Consider the following 18,351-nt stretch of genomic DNA (forward strand, 5'->3'; position numbering starts at 1 on the left):
TCTTCTGAAACGACAGTGTTACGCCTTCTCGGTCACGGACACCACATTCCTCTAGAATCATTCTGCTGCTGGATGCTGTGGGGCTCCAGCTCCCTGACCATCTCTGACTGTGTACGAGTCAAACGAGAAACGCACATCTCTTCATCCAGTAATTACATAGGAGGTTTTCTCCCGCTAGCGATTCAGAATATAAAAGGGAGACGTACCCACCCTCCTCTGTATTCTCCCCCACAACCCCCAAGTTCACTCACCTATTAAGAGGTCCCTAGCTGACTGGAGGGACCTCGGAGAGAAGAGCTTCAGGCCATAGACAACGTAAGTGGGAGGGTGCCGGGCTTTGGCCCCTGTATTAAGAAGCAAAATAAGGCCACACAGCACACAAAAATAGATTGGTCTGCTATATGTTATGATTTGGTTGTGTCCCTAGAAAACAAACACAATGTCTGAATGGTACCTATTATTTTGATTACGTGACAAAAGTTTCATAGTCAGTAATTCATATCATCTCATACAACTTATGCCATAAATCACATTCCCCCCTCCCCATAACGCATATACACAAAACACCAGGAAATGAAAAAAAAAAAAAAGACTCAGATACTTATTCTGACAAGAACAAGAATATCAAAAAGAATGTTATGCCTTTCAGACTCAACAAGACTTAGCTGAAAATTTAATTACCATCCTTGGATACAATTTGATCTAATTCAATGCTTCCCCAAGAGCAAAACATCCGTTTGTATTGTTCATTTCAAAAACAAAACTAATATACGCCATTGCTTGCTTTACATGGTCTACCTCGAGCCCTGCTATTAATAAGAAACAGTATCATAAGTGGTGAGCTTTGGTTTCCTTGTCTTAAAAAGCAAGATCGTACAGGTGCAAATTTATACCTCCAGAGATTGCATAAAATGTCTTAGCGTAGCACAGGGAATATGCGTAGCACAGGGAATAATCCAATTTTTAAAAACTCACCATTTAAATACATTTTCCTTTGAGGAGGACCAAAAACTTAACAGGTCTCATCTTAGCCCTCAAAATATTGTTATGAGGAGAAGTAGAAACATTTTTATTCTTCTCCTTGAATAGATAAAAAAATTAAGGAAAAGATATAAAATCAAATTTTCCAGGGCAAAAGCCAATGAAGAATTTACATGTCATAAACCAATGCACAATTCATAAGGTTCAAAAAAACCAACAAAAATGAATTAGGGGGAGAATTTTTTTTGCAATTCATGAACTACTTTGGGTATAAAAAGTAAAGATTAAAGTGACAGGGTTCGGATGTGAATATTTAAAGTCACTGCTTTGAACATGTTATATCTAGAAATGCAATTTAAATTGCCACTGCTTCTATAATAGAAATGGTCCTATTCTGAGACCATCTTTTCAGAGGAAGGAAAACACAGGCTGTCCATGGGGGCTGGCTGTGTTTGGCCCTGAGTCCAGACTCAGTCTTGAAAGGAATATTTGCACTGTTATGAAATTTCCTTGTGAATCCAACTGGGTCATAGATTAGTGGGCATGGGAACACTTCTTCTGCATTAAAAAAAAAAAATTGAAACGAAAGCCTAAGTGAAATCTTAATGCATTTCGTATCAAGTGAAAAGCAAACTAACTTGGTAGGTATAGACAGCTACTTGATATACAAACACGTAAGCATATGAGATGTTCCTCAAAGTGACACCATTTAGGATATAAAATTAAAGAGCTGCTCCCTCTTGCCCCGATTCTTCCTTTTCCTAAAAGGTTAAAAATACATTTTCTAGGAATTGAAACTCTGGTCCTGGACAAGTTTGTGATATCATCTGAAATCTGCCACGTTCAACTTTATGTACGGGCAGGGAATGCTCCCTTCCTAACTGTAATTCATGGGACAAAACTTGAGGCTGGCTCGCTGACAAAGAGCCTGCCCTCGTCATCATGCCACAGCTCCGCTTCCCTTCGTCCTGGGCTTTGGGTCCCTAAACCACTCCAAGCGCATCACTAGTGTGTGGCCCAGACGCCGCTTTTATTTTCTCGATTCCTAACAACGCCTCCTGCAAATATCCGCTCCCCTGCTCCCCAGTTCCTTCTTTCACATACGAATCAATCGTCAGAGCCCTGAGGATGGATGTTTCTTTGATCCAATAGAAAAATTCCACTCGTCCCGCCAGGTGAAGTCGGACCAGTCTTTTTTTACAACTCATCCAACTGTTTCCCGTGTGATTTCAACTTTAAAATGCCCTGGGCGAGAGCCCCAGCTTCAGCTGTGGGCATCTTGGAGACTGTCTGCGTGTGCAGCTGGATTTCCTATCAGCCCCCACACACACGTACAAGGTCACGGGCCTGCCACAGGTGTGGGCTCCAGGCGTTATACACGGGTGTCCTCCGCTTCCTCGGTCTGCGGGCAGGAAAGGCCCCCCTCGGACCTACGGAGTTTGCACACCTGCTGGTCCGGCCACGGTCAGGGCCGGTGTTCTTGTCCGTGGCTGTGAACAGCAACGGAAACAAGAGCGAACATGTATCCTACCCAGGCCCCGGGCTACCCACACGCTTAATCCTCGGTACAACCCTAAGAAGTATTTATTATTCTCATTCTGCCAAGAGTAAACGGAGGCACACGTTCTATGCCTTAATTTTTTGCCAAATTAAGAAATCGGTCCCCGGCCTGAGGATCTGTGCTGGCCACTGCATCCCAGCTCCCAACAAGAACCAGGAAGAGGAGAGCATTCGGCTCTGGGACTCAGCCTGATGTCACGGAATTTCATCCACAACGATCATTCTTTAAACACGTACTGCGAAGCAAATACGGGGTCTGGGGGACAGCATTAGCAATAGCTTTGTGGTGTTGACTTTTCCTTAAAGAGCTCTGGAGGGGGGAGAAGGGGAAGAACTATAACCGCAGGCTCCATCCACCGCTCTGGGACACTGTGTTAGGGACCTTGAACCGCCACCATTAGCATCGGAGTTCGCTGTGTCATAGTTTCTAGCGATGGTGCAGGTTCGCTGATTCGGACCTTATCTCTCTGTGCTTCTTGGTGAGTTCTTTTTTTACTTTAGCGTTAGTAACTCACCTGTCCGTTTAGAGTCATCTGAGCATTTTTTTAAGTTTTTTTTTTTTTTTTTTTTAATTTATGTTTGAGAGAGAGAGAGAGAGCACAAGCGGGGTGAAGGGCAGAGGGAGAAGCAGACTCCCTGCCGAATGGGAAGCCTGACATGGGACTCAGTCCCTGGACTCCAGGATCATGACCTGAGCAGAAGGCAGTCTCCCAACTGACTGAGCCACCCAGATGTGCCGTCCAAGCATTTTTAACGATATGCTTCAGTTCCCCTTGTGTGTGGAGCGAGAGGAGGAACACTGGGGGGCGGGGGGAGCACCTTCTGCCCTAAGGAGAGCAGAGCCCTGGGAGAACCTGAGCTGGTGAGTTAGGCTGTGACTCCCACTTGGGGTGTAGAGGGGCTAAAACATTTCAGAGAAGGCAGTAGGGGAGATACACAGCAACCCAAAGGCCAAATACTCCTATCAGCTGTTAAAACGCTACTTCCATTTAAATATGGTTGGAATCCGATCGACTACTTTAAAAATTGAAAAGGCATAGGCGAATGAGTTTCTGGAATCTCGGTTTACAATTTCATATAGTTTATAATTTCATTTCACGGAATTATGTATTTCAGGGCCAGCTTGCTAGCTTTCAGGTCTGTGAATCTTGACAAACGGGTCGATGCTGTTGTCCAGGCAAGGGGGCCGTGAGGCGGTTGCGGCAGTACTCCTCAGAGTGGGGGCCGAGGTGCCATTGCTCTGCCTGCACCCACCTTACACGCTGGCCCACTGCCTCAGCACGACCCTCAGAGGCAGCAAAAGGCAGACAGGAGGGAGATCACCTAAGTTCCACTCCTATTTCATGGCAGAAATCCAGTAGATAAGAATTCAAAGAAGACCTTTAGAGTGGCTCAGGCTTTAAAGAACATTTTTTTGGAGCAAAGTAAGTACATAACTGAAGAGATAGATAAATATAATTTCATTTTCAATCAAGAGCCATGAAGACTAAGTTGACCTTATTTCTAGGACTGAGGATTGAGAAAATTTTTCTATGTCATTCAAGATCATTCCTCTGATAAACGCTAGGGGATCAAGGTCAGCACCAACAGCAGTCAGTCAGGTAGACAGTACGTACCCTCAGCGTGATGTGATGAAAAGCTCTCTTCCCCTGGATGGCTTTGCTCCCAAAGGTGTATGACCCCAGTCTAGTCATAACATAGACGTCAGATAAATCCCAGCTGAGGGGCGGCCTACAAAATCCCTAACCACTACTCAAAACCTTCAAGGTCATCCAAAAAAAAGAAAAGTCTGAGAAGCTGTCCCTATAATAACAGGAGTGTGCTATCCTAGGTGAGGTCCTCAAGCAGAAAAGGGACATTAGGTTAAAGATAAGAAAATCTGAGGAAAACATGGATTTTAGTTCCTAATGATGTATCACTATGGGCTCACTAATGGTGACGAATGTGTGGGGTATATGGGAACTCTCTGTATTATCTTTCCAAATGTTCTAAAATAAAAAAGTTTATTTACAAAAAGCATTCCCAGGGTACCTGGATGGCTCCATCTGGCTTTGGCTCAGGTCATGATCTTGGGGTCCTGGGATCGAGCCCCATGTCAGGATCCCTGCTTGGCGCCTGCTTCTCCATCTCCCTCTGTCCCACCCCGCCCCCGCCCATATGCACATGTACCGTCTCTCTCTCAAATAAATAAGTAAAATCTTCAAAACAATCATTTCCAGTGATTTTTTTTATAAAATAGGAAGTGGTACCAAATGTCTTCCCTGTGGAGTAGCCAGAGCTGACCGACCAGAACACATAACGAGTTATAGCCCTTGCTCTTTGGAATCTGTACTGTGACCAGGAAACAGGAAACTTACTATATTCCAGGCCCAGTGCTGGGCTCATTGTACGTATTGTCCAATTCGCTCTTTACCAAATCCAACTGAGGTTGCTCTTATTATCTATATTTTACCCAAAAAAAGAAACAAAAAAACCTGCTAAGATTTGTCAGTTCCTTCCAAAGTACAAGGCACTGCACCGAGCACCTGGGACGCCGTCTTGTTTCATCCCCACACCATCCCATTTCATGATTTCCTCTTGCACAGGTGAAAAACTTGAGATACAGAGAAATGACTCGCCCAAGATCTCTGGGTTTGTACGTGGTAAAGCTGGATTCAAATCCCCAACCCCGCGAGCTCACGGGGCATCCGAGGTCACGGCCCACCATCATCTCGTGGGGGGAGGGGGACGGATTCCCAGGGGCTGCCCCCGCCACACCCACTGAGAATCCCTGCGGGGGCTGGGAAGGCCCCCAAGTCTGGCTCTGCCCAGGACCTGCCTATTTCTTGCTGCCTCTTAGACACCCTCCTGAACTTCGCTTTTAGGGCGATCCGCAGCGGCAGTGACCACTGGTTGGCCCGCGTGCAGATCCGGGGACACCCGGGAAAAGCCTCATCATCCGTTACTGCATGGCCGGTCTCTGATCCTCAAACGCTGCTGGGGTCCACCCAGACCGTCGAGTTTTTTAGGCTCGGCTCACCTAGACGTGTTTTCTTTTCTAACCAGATGCATCCTCTCAGCCCCAGGGTCTGTTGCACCTTATCTACCAGCACGACATAAATCCTGCATTTATGTCTGAAAAAGAGTGTTTTTATTTTGCTATCTTCTGGCTCGAACCATTGGCTCAAAATCTGGCCCCTGTGTGCTCTGGAGGAAAAACAAAGAAGAAATTTCTGCCAATCGTTCTAAGAGCAAGAACTAACTGAATTTGGGGATAACCCCTCCCCGGCAGCAAAGTTAAGTACTTGGGGTCACCTGATGCCCAGGGCAGGAGTCGGCGGCGGCCCCAAGAGCCACCTCAGTGGCCAGACTTGGTTTGCTCCCCTGACCACCTCCTTCCTGAGGTTTTCACATTTATAAACTGGAGATCATGCATCCACCTTCTAAATGCCTACATGGCTCAGGCAGATGGCAAGAGGAACCGTTTCATACCTCCCGTATTATCTCTCCCCCCCAGAACTGTCAGCAAGCTGGCGATTCAAATCGGAGCTAATCTACCCAGAAACCTATGTGAGCAAATCATATTAAACACAACGTCTGATAATGACAGTAAGAGAAGTCACTTCTTGCTCTCTGCACGTAGGTTTGCTCAGATACAGGACGGCCGCCTGACCAAGCCCTCTAGGAACTCGACCGGTTAAGGCACCATAACCCCAATTCAGAGCGAGGACAGAGGGCGGCCCCTACCAGCCACGACAGGTCCACAGGGATTGTGTGGGCCGTCCCAGCCATCACATCTCCTAGCATGGTCTGCATTACTGCGGAAGGTACGTGCAGGACGCGAGGGTTTAATAGCATCTAACACCCCTCCCCCAAGTCACCCAGGAAAGCGGTGACACTGAATTGCCATTACTAGAAAGGAGGGTGCATTTCCTGAAGCAGGACGTGGCTGTGACATCTAGGGAGGGCTTGAGCGAAAAGACTGCAGAGCTCCGCATCTCTGGGCGCACCACCTGACCCAGATTTCTGACGATAATCACAACAATACATCTTAATACCCTAATTATGCTGCTTCTACTTATCCTGACATTCAGACTCTGGAATAAAAGAAGATGTATTATATGTAAACCAATTATGGGGAACAGAGGAATTTAACAAGATAGCAATGTATGCCATGTGATCGTCCAATTATAAGCTTTTCTTAATTACTATGGGCTAAACATGAGCTATCACAGACTTAAAAGCAGTCCTAAATCCTGGATATGAATTTTTTTCAAAGCACAATAGAGGGAAGATCAAGCTTTCTTTCTCTGGAAGGGTTTAGGCGCGGGGCCGGGGTTGCGGGGGGGCGGCACACAGCTCACCATAACAAAAGAAAGAAGGGCCTCAAAGAGTCGAGAGGTCCACCAGGCAGGGGCTCAGCGCAAAGGTGTGCAGCCAGGGTACCTGCAGGGACCAGGCCAGACCCCATTCCCCAGCACCCTGCAGGGGCAGGGCAGCTGGGTCAGTGGAAACCATGCTCGTGGGAGGACGTCCGAGCACCAACAGATCGGTACGATGAGCCCAGAGGCTCCGCTCTAAGTTAGCCCAAAATTGCGTGGATGAAAAGTAACAATATTCTTGCAAAGGTGGGACAGGAGATCAGCTTCAGGTAAAGAACGGAATGACCTGTGCTTATACAACTGATGTAACCAGTAATGATATGTGCCGCTCACTCAGCATCTATGGTCCAGGTACCGTCTTAAAGGAAGTTAAAACAGATTATTTAACCCCAGAGCCATATGCATTGTCCTTGTTGACAGGCAGAGAAACAGAGACGTGGCAAGTATACATATCCCGCCCAGAGTCCAACAACATTCAGCGGAGGAACCAGGAAACAGAAGCAGGCAGGCTGACGGCCGAGGCCAGTCTTCCCCACCCTGGGCTGCATGGTCGGCCCTGATGTGAGGCCAGCGGGTTTGAAAAGACCCTCTGCATCCTGTCACTCCCCCTGCCCCCGGCCACCACGCCCACCACGCTCTCAGAGGTAGCCTGAATTTGGCAACCATGAGTTCTCATTTCTATTTCCATATTCACTATTTGTACATTGATATATATTCTGCCTTTTGAAACGTTTTTTTCCCCCCATCTTTAACACAGACAAGACAAGCTCCTTGCCCCTTATTTGCAACTTACGTGGATTGGCGAGGCAGGGTCAGGCTGAACGCTCTAGAACAGAAATCAGAAGTCTCTGTGTCATCATCTCATGATTTCAAGGGTACCTTAGTGACGGTCAGAATTAGAGGTGGTCTTGCCTTTAGCAGGGAGTACTGGCAGCTGGCCATGACGAGGCAGAAGAGGAGAACCCACACGTCTTTGCAAAAGCCTTGGTTCAATGTCAGAAATCCGAGGAGGGAGACCAGGACGATGAGTAGAACCGCCAGCACGTTTTCCTTGACGTCTTCAGTCCTGCGTAAGATAAACAAATAAAAACAAAGGAGATTAAAGTTAAGCCTATTTCTAAAGATCACACGTGAATGCGTCTCAAACAACTTGCAGAGACAGCAGAACAGTTGCCTTAAGCTCGCCTTTATGTTCAGTAACAAAATTTTAAGGTTTCTTTCCTTCCTTCCTTCCCTCCTTCATTATCCCTGTATTTTGCAAGCAAACTCCATATTTTAACCCCAGTTTCCTGTTATTGAAATAAATGAAATATAATTCCACTGTGTCTCCGTGATCACTACACGGGGCCTCACGGTTAGCTACTCTGTCCGCTGCATGAAATGCTGCTCTGGTTCCTCTAGAGGGGGAAGGGGTGCGTTAACACTTAGCTAAAGCAGGAAATCCTTCCAGGTACAAGCTCTGCAGCCAGAATCTGCTTCCCAGTTTGTGGAGCCAGGAGAGCTCCAGCCTGAGAACTAACGTGCAGAGGGTCTAACTGAGGTGTGCCAAGACCGCAGTCTCCCTGGGTGGTATCCTCTTGAGGGACCTCGAGTAAGATTGGTGAGATGCGGAGGGGGGCTTGAGGATGCTGAGACAAGGGGATGAAGGCTGGCTCTTGGAGGCTAGGTAGGAAGGGAGGCACTAAGGAGAGGAGAGGCTGCTAAGGAGAGGATGGGAGCAAGGGAATGGATCAAGAGCTCGGGATGGCCAGCCAACAGCTGAGGATGAGCCAAGGCTGGGGTTAAGCCTTGAGAGGTGACCGACTCCGTGAAAGAACAACAGGCAGGGAATAGCGATGGGAGGAAGGGGCTGAAATGGACTAACAGAGCATGGCGTGGACTGCCAGGTCAGAGTAGATGGGTCACTCCCAAGAATTCTGAGCGTATTTATAGGCTCACCTATGTTTGCTCATCTACATACATTATTGTTCAGAAGGGACGATGGTCTGCTTCATTCCTGGCAAGTAGCACTCGTGAGCATTTCTTTTTAAATGAATAGACTTTATTTTTTTTTTAAGAGAAGTTTCAGATTCACAGCAAAATTGAGGGAAAGTATGAAGAGTTCTCACATAGCCCCGCCCTGCAAACATGCACACGCGCACGTGCGCACACACACACACACACACACACTCACACCCTGTCCTACCATCAACACCCCCCCAGCCGGAGTGGTACATTTGTTATAAGCAGCCAACAGTGACACATTGTTATCAACCCAAGTCCATAGTCCACATTACGGTTTATACTTGGTGTTGTACCTTCCATGGGTTTGGACAAATGTATGGTGAATTAAATGTACCTATTAAAGTACATCTTGGTTGTTTCTAAATTTTGGCAACTCTGCATAAAGCTTCTATAAACATCCATGTGCAGGTTTCTGTGTTAATCTAAGTTTTCAATTCATTTGCTCCAAGGAGCATGATTGCCAGGTCGTATGGTAAGAATATGTTTGGTTTTGTAAGAAATCACCAGGTTATCTTCCAAAACGGCTTAACCATTTTGATTCCCATTAATGATGAACGGGAGTTTCTGCTGCTCCACACCCTTGCCCACATCTGGTGCAGTCAGTGTTTGGGATTTGGTCATTCCAATAGGTGTGTGTGTCTCCCTATCATTTTCATTTGTCACTCCCCAACAATGCTGTGGAGTATCTTTACATAAGCTTATCCGCCATCTGTATGTCTTCTTTGGTGAGGTGTCTGTTTGTATCTTTTGCCGATCTTTTAATCAGGCAATTGAGATGTATAGAACCCAAAGTGCATAGACATGGGAAGAACTCAGATATCATGAAGCTCAAGCTAAAAATTAAAAAAAGAAAACAACTTCTGGAGGGATCAAAATATATTTAGTAAAAGGGAAAATTCATGAGGCTTTTTTGTTGTTTTCCACTATGCACTTCTTACAGAGCTAAATATATTTTGTTAGTTCAGGACCATAAAATTCTTTATGTATTATTTAGCGTGCTCATAACATTTTGACGTATACTTTAAAATATCTAAAGGCTTAGGAACTTAGAAAAAAATTTTTTTCAATTAAATGAACAGGCTTTTTTCCTATTGAGGGGGAAAATGATGTTCCTGAAAAAATATTTTTCCCCAGATTCTTCTCCAGCAGGACTCCATCCCTCTGCCCCAGCCCGCCATCCTCCCACTCCCACAGCTCCCCATGCATCTCTATTTAAATTTTTTTTTTTTTTTTAATTTGACAGAGAGAGATCGCAAGTAGACAGAGAGGCAGGCAGAGAGAGAGAGGGAAGCAGGCTCGCCGCCGAGCAGAGAGCCCGATGCGGGACTCGATCCCAGGACCCTGAGATCATGACCTGAGCCGAAGGCAGCGGCTTAACCCACTGAGCCACCCAGGCGCCCCCATGCATCTCTATTTAAATGCCAGGTGAAAAAGTTTACTCCCAGGGCAAGGAGTACCATGATGAAGGCTGTACTTTAGAAAGATTTATCTGGCAGAGTTTGACAAGATGCACTAGAGGGGAAGCAACAGAGCAAGGATAAACAACACTCCAGGGGAGAAGGAATGAGGGTCTGGAAGAAGGTCAAGGCTGGGAGGCTGGGAAGGCAATGTGACTTTGAGACGCAGCACAGACCAGAGCGGAGAGGGCTTTGAATGGACTGTGTACAGTGAACGGTTGACTGAAAAGATAAAGATGATTTCAAGGTTTCAGTCTGGGGGAGAAAGGATCATGGCAGAGTCAATGGCAGAAGGTGAGACGGGGAGCCAGTTTGCAAAGGGACATGGATTCGTTTATGCACACAAGACTGCTTGCTGCGGCTCGATGTACTTGGAATACATAAGTGAACAAAACTTCTGGAGCTTTCTTTCCAGTGGGTAGTGGCATGAAATTAGTAATATGCACAAGAAATAGTATATTATATAGCATTTGGAGATGATTAGCATAATCAAAAAATAAATAGACAAGGTAAGAAGAATTAATAGCGTCTGGGTAGGGAACTGTTGTAATTTTCAGCAGGAAGGTCAGACCACGCCCCACCAAGGAGGGACTTCTCAAGTGTACAGCACGTGGGGACTCCAACATGGGGGGCCGGGAGGGAGAGGTTACCTGCCAAGGTGACTGTGGTATGAAGGAGTAACCAGCAAGACAGAAGGAAAACCAAGAGAGGGAAGCCAGGAGAGGAAAAGCACATCAAGGAGGAGAGCCGACTCTGTCAGAGGTTGCAGATGGTCTAGTGCAATGACAGCTGAACAGTCAGATCGACGGTGACCTTGACAAGGGCAGGCTTGGGGTGGGTTCAGGGAGTGAAAGGAATGGGCTTATGAGAGAATGGGAGACAGAGACCGCAAGTCAGCTCTTCCCGGAGTTCTGCTGCAAAAGAGTTGGGAGAAACCAGACGGTGGCCTGCGGGAGAGTGGGCCGAGAGGACTTCTACGGATGGGAGAGAGGAGAGCATGTTCTCAAGATGACGACGATGGCCACAAGATCATGTGAGGAGCAGGAACGCTTTTCCTACCGCTTCTCACGTGGCTGACTCTTTCTCTCGTTTCTATCTCCATCTGCCTGCTTCACCTCAGAAAAGGCTTCTGCAAGCCCCTGTTGTGACAGGAGAGTCCCTTCCCCCCCCAGTTTCCTCTACCTCAGGCCTTGTGTGTCTTTCATGGCACCTACGCCGGTCTATTCCAGCCTACCTCACACGGCAGATTTCAAGCTCCATGAGGGTAGGGCTGGATACCCAGTGCCCAGGGCAGAGCCATGCGTCGGCGGCATTTTAATCTGACAAATGAATGAACAAATGAATGAAATGATGCCCAGATGGGCAGCTTTCTCTTTTAGATGCCAACCCAGAAAACAAGATAAATGAAAATAAAACCTGAGTGTTTTGCAAGATGGGGTAATAGCAGAATAAAAAGTAAGAGAAAATGAAGGAGGGTGCCTGGGTGACTCAGTCGGTTAAGTGTCCGACTCTTGATTTCGGCTCAGGTCGTGATCTCAGGGTCCTGGGATCAAGCCCTGTGCTTAGCGGGAAGTCTGCCTGAGATTCTCTTGCTCCTTCTCTGGCCCTCCCCACCGTATGCTGTCCCAGCTTCTAAAATGAATAAATAGATCATTTTTTTTAAAGGGAGAGAGAAAAAGTCATTCTCCTTTTAAAAAGGAGAATGAGGACAAGTCCAAAAATATATAAGTGGAATGAATGCTGAACCGAAAACAAAGAAAGGCTTCAATTTTAAGAACCATGAAGGTAAGACCAGAAAAGGAAATATTTTCAAGGAAGATCAGCCTGAATTCCAGAGTAAAGTTGAAAATTATCAAGCAGAAGGCCTTAAGCTATGGGAGTTTATAGCAACAATTAGTTCAATTTCAGTGCTTATAATTCACTGATTTCTTCTACTTCTTGCCCGATCCTTACCGTTTGTTTTTTATTATGCATTTATTTCCTTTATAAAGTTTAATTTAGCAATTCGAGTTCATTAATCCTTGTGGAGCTTTAAATACAATGTCCCCCAATGAACACCAAAGGTAATTTATTTATGCCTTTTGAAATTTTACTATCAGAGTAAAAAACGTGAAATTTATTGTGTGAATTCCTGCTCTCTTAAACAGACCTTTCAGACCATCCCTGTGCTAACTAAGGAGGCGAGCTGGGGAGGTGTGCCATAATACAACCCTACGTTGTGCTCAAGGCCAGGCTGAAGGGCTGATTTCACACGCCTGCGGTCTGAGCTACAAAGCTCCCAGGTGATTCTGATACACAGTCCTGTTTGGGGAAAACACTCTCCTTGCAACGGTCCCACGCTGCTGGGTTTCTCTAGGTTAGTGTTTGGATTTTGCTTTCTCCGTCCTCGCTGTCGGCTCGGGGTTCATGCTGTCTTATTTTCCCTCTCAACTGGCCACAAACTGGAAAACCAGCTCCCCTCATGTGCTACGAGATGCCTGAAAGTGGGCTTAGGTGGGCTCTGAAGATAGGGTGATTTCTCCCATGAAGGAAGGGCCTCAATTTTAGCATCTGGGTTTGACAAAATCTACTTTGGCTACCTTAATTTCATTGTATTTTTATTTATGTTTCTTCTTTCTGGGTTCTGGGACACATTCCAGGTCATACTAACAATGAGAGCAACTTATTGCTTGAAGAACACTTTCTATGGCTAACTTGATTTAACCCTTGAAATCTCTCTGTATACAGATTATCCCCATTTAACAGACCGGAGACTGAGGCACAGGGAGGTTTCACACCCATCCTTAGATCACAGCACTAGTAAGTGGGGGGCACTAGGCCTGATTCCCAGGGTCTCTCCACACCAGCTGAGGGACCCACGAGGGACCCACGAGTAAGGGAGCTGTACTATCTCTATACATCCTTGAACACTACCTTCCAACCCACTGTGACCTGCCTCAGAAGTGATTAAAACTATAAAACTATAAACTTTTAAAAACTGCAATAATCTTCATCAACCTTTTAAGACCTTAATTAAACTTCCAGGTAATCTGTTTCCACTGAGCGGATTGAAATAACCCACCTAGAAATCTATGGAATATTTGTTTCTAATAGGAAGGGTTAACACAAGGGAATCCAGCTGTCAAGAATTCCTTTTTGACAAAATAAAACTCATATTTCAGGGGAAAAAAAGCCTGCCTCATCTAACAGGAAGCATTATCTTGGACTATTTCAGTTACGTTTAAACATTCATCTTAAATGTGCGCCCCTGGGGTGACATAGCATTGTGAGAAAAACCATTATAACTCCATTCCCTGGCTTGTGGGTCCTGAAATTTACTATTGTAATTTTGCATGACTATAGTTCTTTAGTCTGTGATCACACCACTTAAGACATTACTATAACAAGAAGTCACTGGGGGACCAGCTACAGCAAGGCAGGGGATCAGCCTTCCCACAGTCCCCACTGGCTGGCATTTAACTGTGAGACTCTGCGTTTGCTGATGATGGCGTCAGTAAAGACGTCTTGAATTTTCAAACCAACACTCCCATCAGAACTGCGTGGCCCCTGAGGATCAAAATCCTGATCTCTGTATATTGCGAGATCAGCGGGGGCAAGGCAGAGGCGGACACAGGAAGGCTCTGACGTGGCCCGAGATCCACCCGTGCCTCAACTAACTGGACCCTCTCCCGTCTCCGTCCCTGTGCACGGACTACAACTCCAACCCCACATTTCACCTGGAGGATCAATGGAAAGAAGAGGCAAGGCAGAGTAAAAGGAAACATTAACATTCCAACTGGTGTATCTCTTCATTTGCCCTCATCTCCCCCTGCCCACATCCCAAAGGCCAGGTTCCATGCGACCCATGGAACCTCAAGCCTTCCTACAAAAATGTGGGGAGCCATGAGGACACCAAGACATGACCCCCATCCCCAGAGCTAACCTCAAGTCTAAACCATGTTCCCCAATTCTCCTATCTCCCACTGTCTCCAACAGTCAGGATCTCACTGCTTCCCCTGTGGGTCTGCAGCACAAAAGGTATGCATCTTAAAGACATTCCAGAGAGCGTTGGCAAGCGGCAATTTCTTTTGCAATTTCTTTTACAAGCATGCGAGGGCTCTTGTGTGCCCCCACTGTGTCTTTCATCCATACATTTGCTTGCTCAGCGGGCTTACCGGTCCAGTAACGCCAACAGGGTAAGTCGATCGTACCAGACTTTAATCCACTTGCCGGGGAAAATGATAAACTTGTAAAACTGCTCTCGGTTAAATTTTCCTTGTGTCGAAGAACATGACGAGTCTTCCAGATCCTGACTCAGATGCTTTCAGGTACCAAAAGAAACAACAGAGAAAGCGTTTCATACTGACATGGTATCGTCATAAATATACCTCGTAACAAAAGTACAAAAAGCAGATGTTCCGATTCTGAAACGTAAACCAACACACGTCATAAAAATGGGTACTCTCAGAGAAAGATAACGATCAACAAAAAGAGCCTTTCTTACCAAGACACTTCCATTCCGTTATAATGTACCATTAAATTCATGCTACTCCTATCAAAACACCGCTGTTAATTAAGGCCAAGAAGTTGCCGTGAAAATAATTCTCATAAAAGATCAGGATTCAACAAAAGATCTGAAATGCCTTAATTTTTGAAAGGCGTGTTATTTAACAGAATGTTGAAATAAATATTTAAATTTTACTAAGAGTAAAAAGGTTTTCATCGCCAGTTTTCTAGGTTGTTGGTGAGACCTAAGATACGAAACACCGAGATATCTACAGAAAAAAATCTAAACCAATAAAACAAATGGGAAAGTTTAATTCCAGGTTTAAAATGTGTTAGCCCCAAATTCATCTCAGGATGGCTTTAATCTTATGGAGAAGAACTTAATTTTCAAAACAAAACAAAACAGTCTTCATGGACATGTCTAACATACAAAATGAGTAACTCTTCGGAGGCTGACGCAGGTGGGCATGGGAATGTCAGGGAGAATATGGCGGATACACTCCATGGCATCCTACTGCCACTAAGAAAACACCCTTTGGACATCTAACCGTCACACGGACTCCAAACCAGACACGGATTGATACCATCTCTAAAACATAAGCCATGAAAACAGCCTGTTACAATGGCATTTCCAGGGACTACATTTGCAATTAAATATCGGTTCATAGTTGTCTCATTTATTCATTAGCAATGAGGACTAAAATGTTCCATATTGCTGGACTTCTCAGAAAATCTCTTCAAATCTAAGGAATTTAATGTTGACTTCTGTCACAACCATCTTCAAAAAATATCCAGTTTTCCCTTCTTGGGCTGTTAAATAGAAGCTACCGGACACACCTGCGTACCTTCTCACCATCAAGCTCAGGTACACTCCGTGCTTGTCCTGCCGTATCATCAGTGAAAGCCCCAGACTCTGGGGTACCTTGAGATATTGTTCCCTACACTGAATAACACTGGGCATCCTGCTTTTTAAGAATACATCATTGTATTAAACATGGAGTCAATGCAAATACACATCTTTTAAATGTACGTAGGGTATTTTAAGAAAGAAAAAAAAAAAAGAATTCAGTGACTAGCTGTGTGGCTATTGCCCAGTACAAGAAAAAAAATATTGCCGTTAGCATAGAAATTCCCCGTGGGCCACTTCTTCCTTCATGGGATCATCACTGTCCTGATGACAGGACAGGGCTTGCATCCCAAACTTCCATACCGTCGGGCTTTATGTTTTTGAACTTCATAGGTAGGAAATCCCAGCATATGTATCCTTTTGAAACTTCTTTTTCCATTTTTCCCTCCATTCCACATTATCTTCCTGAGACGGATCTGTGCTGTAGCATCCATATTCACAGAATAATGTTCCATTACGTGGATATGCCATAATTAGCTTATCCATTTTACCGTTGGATTTTTACAGTATTTTTTTTTCTATTACAGTGCTATGGACATTCTTGGAAATGTCTCCTGGTGCATCTGTGCTTCTGTAGAACATAGACCTAACTCACACTTAGAAATGGAATCGCTAAGAATGCAAATGTTCAACTGTACCACCACGTGTTCAACTTCACTGGGAAACAAATGGGCTTTTCCACAAAATGCACAAACCTATCACAAATGCAACTACTGTGTATGGGGGAATATTCCATTTCCTAGAAAACACTTTGGAAAAATATGATTCCTAAACTGATTCTAGCAGTTTATCCTCCCATGAACAGCAGGTAAATGTCACGTCGCTCCCCATCCTCACCAACATGTGATAGTGTCAGGGAATTTTTAATTTGGCCTAATCTGCCATATAAAATATTTCAGTTTTATTCTAATTTGCATTTCCCTTCTTACTAGTGAAGTTGAGCATCTTTGTACACCCTTTGTTTTCTCCGTGGGATCGTCTGTCCACTCCTGGGTTGCTTATTGGTCCTTCGTTACTTACATGTGCCTATGTGCGTGTGTGTCTATCTACACACATGTGCACACGTATGACCAAGACCTTAAGGGTATGGGTACAGATATTCTCATAATTTATGGCTTGTTTTTTCAATTTCCTTAAGGTGTTATTGATCAGTTGGTATTCTTAATTTAAATGAAATATAATTTATCCACTTTTCTCCTATAAAGTGCCCAAGTTTTGCACTTTTTGAGCCTTGTTTGTTAAATCCTTTTCTACCCCAGAGTTGGAAGGACATTTGATCGTATCATTTTACTTGAAGTTACGTACTTGTGCCATTCACACTTATGTTATTAGTCTACCACGGATTTCTGCCAATGATATGAGACAAGAGTCTGTTTTCTTTCCCCTAAAGTGCCATTTATTCAAATGTTCATCCTTGGGGCACCTGGGTGGCTCAGTCAGTTAAGTGTGTGCCTTTAGCTCAGGTCATGATCCCAAGGTCCTGGGATCGAGCCCCAAGTTGCTCCCTGCTCAGCGGGGACCCTGCTTCTCCTCCCTCTGCCCCTCCCCGTGCTCATACTCGCTCTCTCTCTTTCTCTCTCTCAAATAAATAAAAAATCTTTAAAAGAAATAAAAAATAAAATGTTCATCCTTCTTCACCAGTTATCTTAAGCTGCAAATTTTAAATTGTTTCTGCTATGTTGCCCTTCCCTCCTCTCCTCTGGAATCCGGCAAGGAGTACGATAGCCCTTCTGGCCCAGACCTCCATGTTTATTAACCGTCTTCCCTCTTTTCCTCTCCATCTCTCTGGGCTACAGCTAAATAATTTATTCAAATCTGTCTCTGCTCTTATGTATCAAATCTGTTGAATCCCTTACCGTTTCATTTTTATTATTATATTGCTCATTTCTAGTATCCAGTGCTCTTACCAGATCTGCTTGGTCATTACATGGCCTTTTGCTTCTTACTCAGACTTTTAAGCTCTTCTTTTATCTCTAAGACATACTTAGTCCATATTCTGAATCTAATCATTATCATTTCTAAATCCTTTTCAAGTCCGTTTCTGCTTTCTGTTTGGCATTGTTGGCTCTTATTTCTGGTATATTTTATAACTATTCACTTTTCCTTGGATCCTTATTAGTAGGAATTCTTTGACAGCAATATTGAAGCTCTGTTCTTCCAGTTTAAAACTTAACCTTTGTCTCTGCTAGGCACTAGAATGCAATACCAGCCTGGCACCATTTTAAAATAAAGTCTTTGTGTGAGGTGCTTGGACCACCCATGTGATCCAGGATGGAGAAGGGCTGCGAATCCACCCTGAGGTGTGAGGCAGGAAGCTCTGGGCAGCCCCTTAGTGGGGATGGCACTGAGTGCGGTTAGTTCATCCTAAGAAGAGGATGTGGCTTCTCGAAGTCACAGATTAAGTAGAGAGACTCCTGTTAGACTTCCCACACTGTGCTCTTTCTGCCATTCTCTGGGCACAGAGGCCGTTAAAAAATGAAGCCCCCCACATGCACCTCAATATTTATAGCAGCAATGTCCACAACAGCCAAAGGATGGAAAGAACCCAGATATCCACTGACAGATAAGGAAGATGTGGTGTACACACACACACACA

The 18,351-nt window shown here is 45.0% G+C and overlaps 1 protein-coding gene across 2 annotated transcripts in view; it reads right to left on the reverse strand.

The window, feature by feature from the left end:
• PCNX2 (pecanex 2) overlaps positions 1 to 18,351 on the reverse strand; it is a 296,195-nt gene that overhangs the window by 205,637 nt on the left and 72,207 nt on the right. For both annotated transcript variants that reach the window (XM_046026803.1, XM_046026802.1), the window contains exons 10-13: positions 14,518 to 14,663; positions 7,815 to 7,968; positions 7,696 to 7,728; positions 252 to 423 (exon numbers count right to left, since the gene is read on the reverse strand). In XM_046026803.1, the coding sequence (XP_045882759.1) occupies positions 252 to 423; positions 7,696 to 7,728; positions 7,815 to 7,968; positions 14,518 to 14,663 (505 nt within the window). The remainder of the gene's footprint in view (positions 1 to 251; positions 424 to 7,695; positions 7,729 to 7,814; positions 7,969 to 14,517; positions 14,664 to 18,351) is intronic.

Source organism: Meles meles, chromosome 13 (genome assembly GCF_922984935.1).
Source record: "Meles meles chromosome 13, mMelMel3.1 paternal haplotype, whole genome shotgun sequence".
Taxonomy (NCBI): domain Eukaryota; kingdom Metazoa; phylum Chordata; class Mammalia; order Carnivora; family Mustelidae; genus Meles; species Meles meles.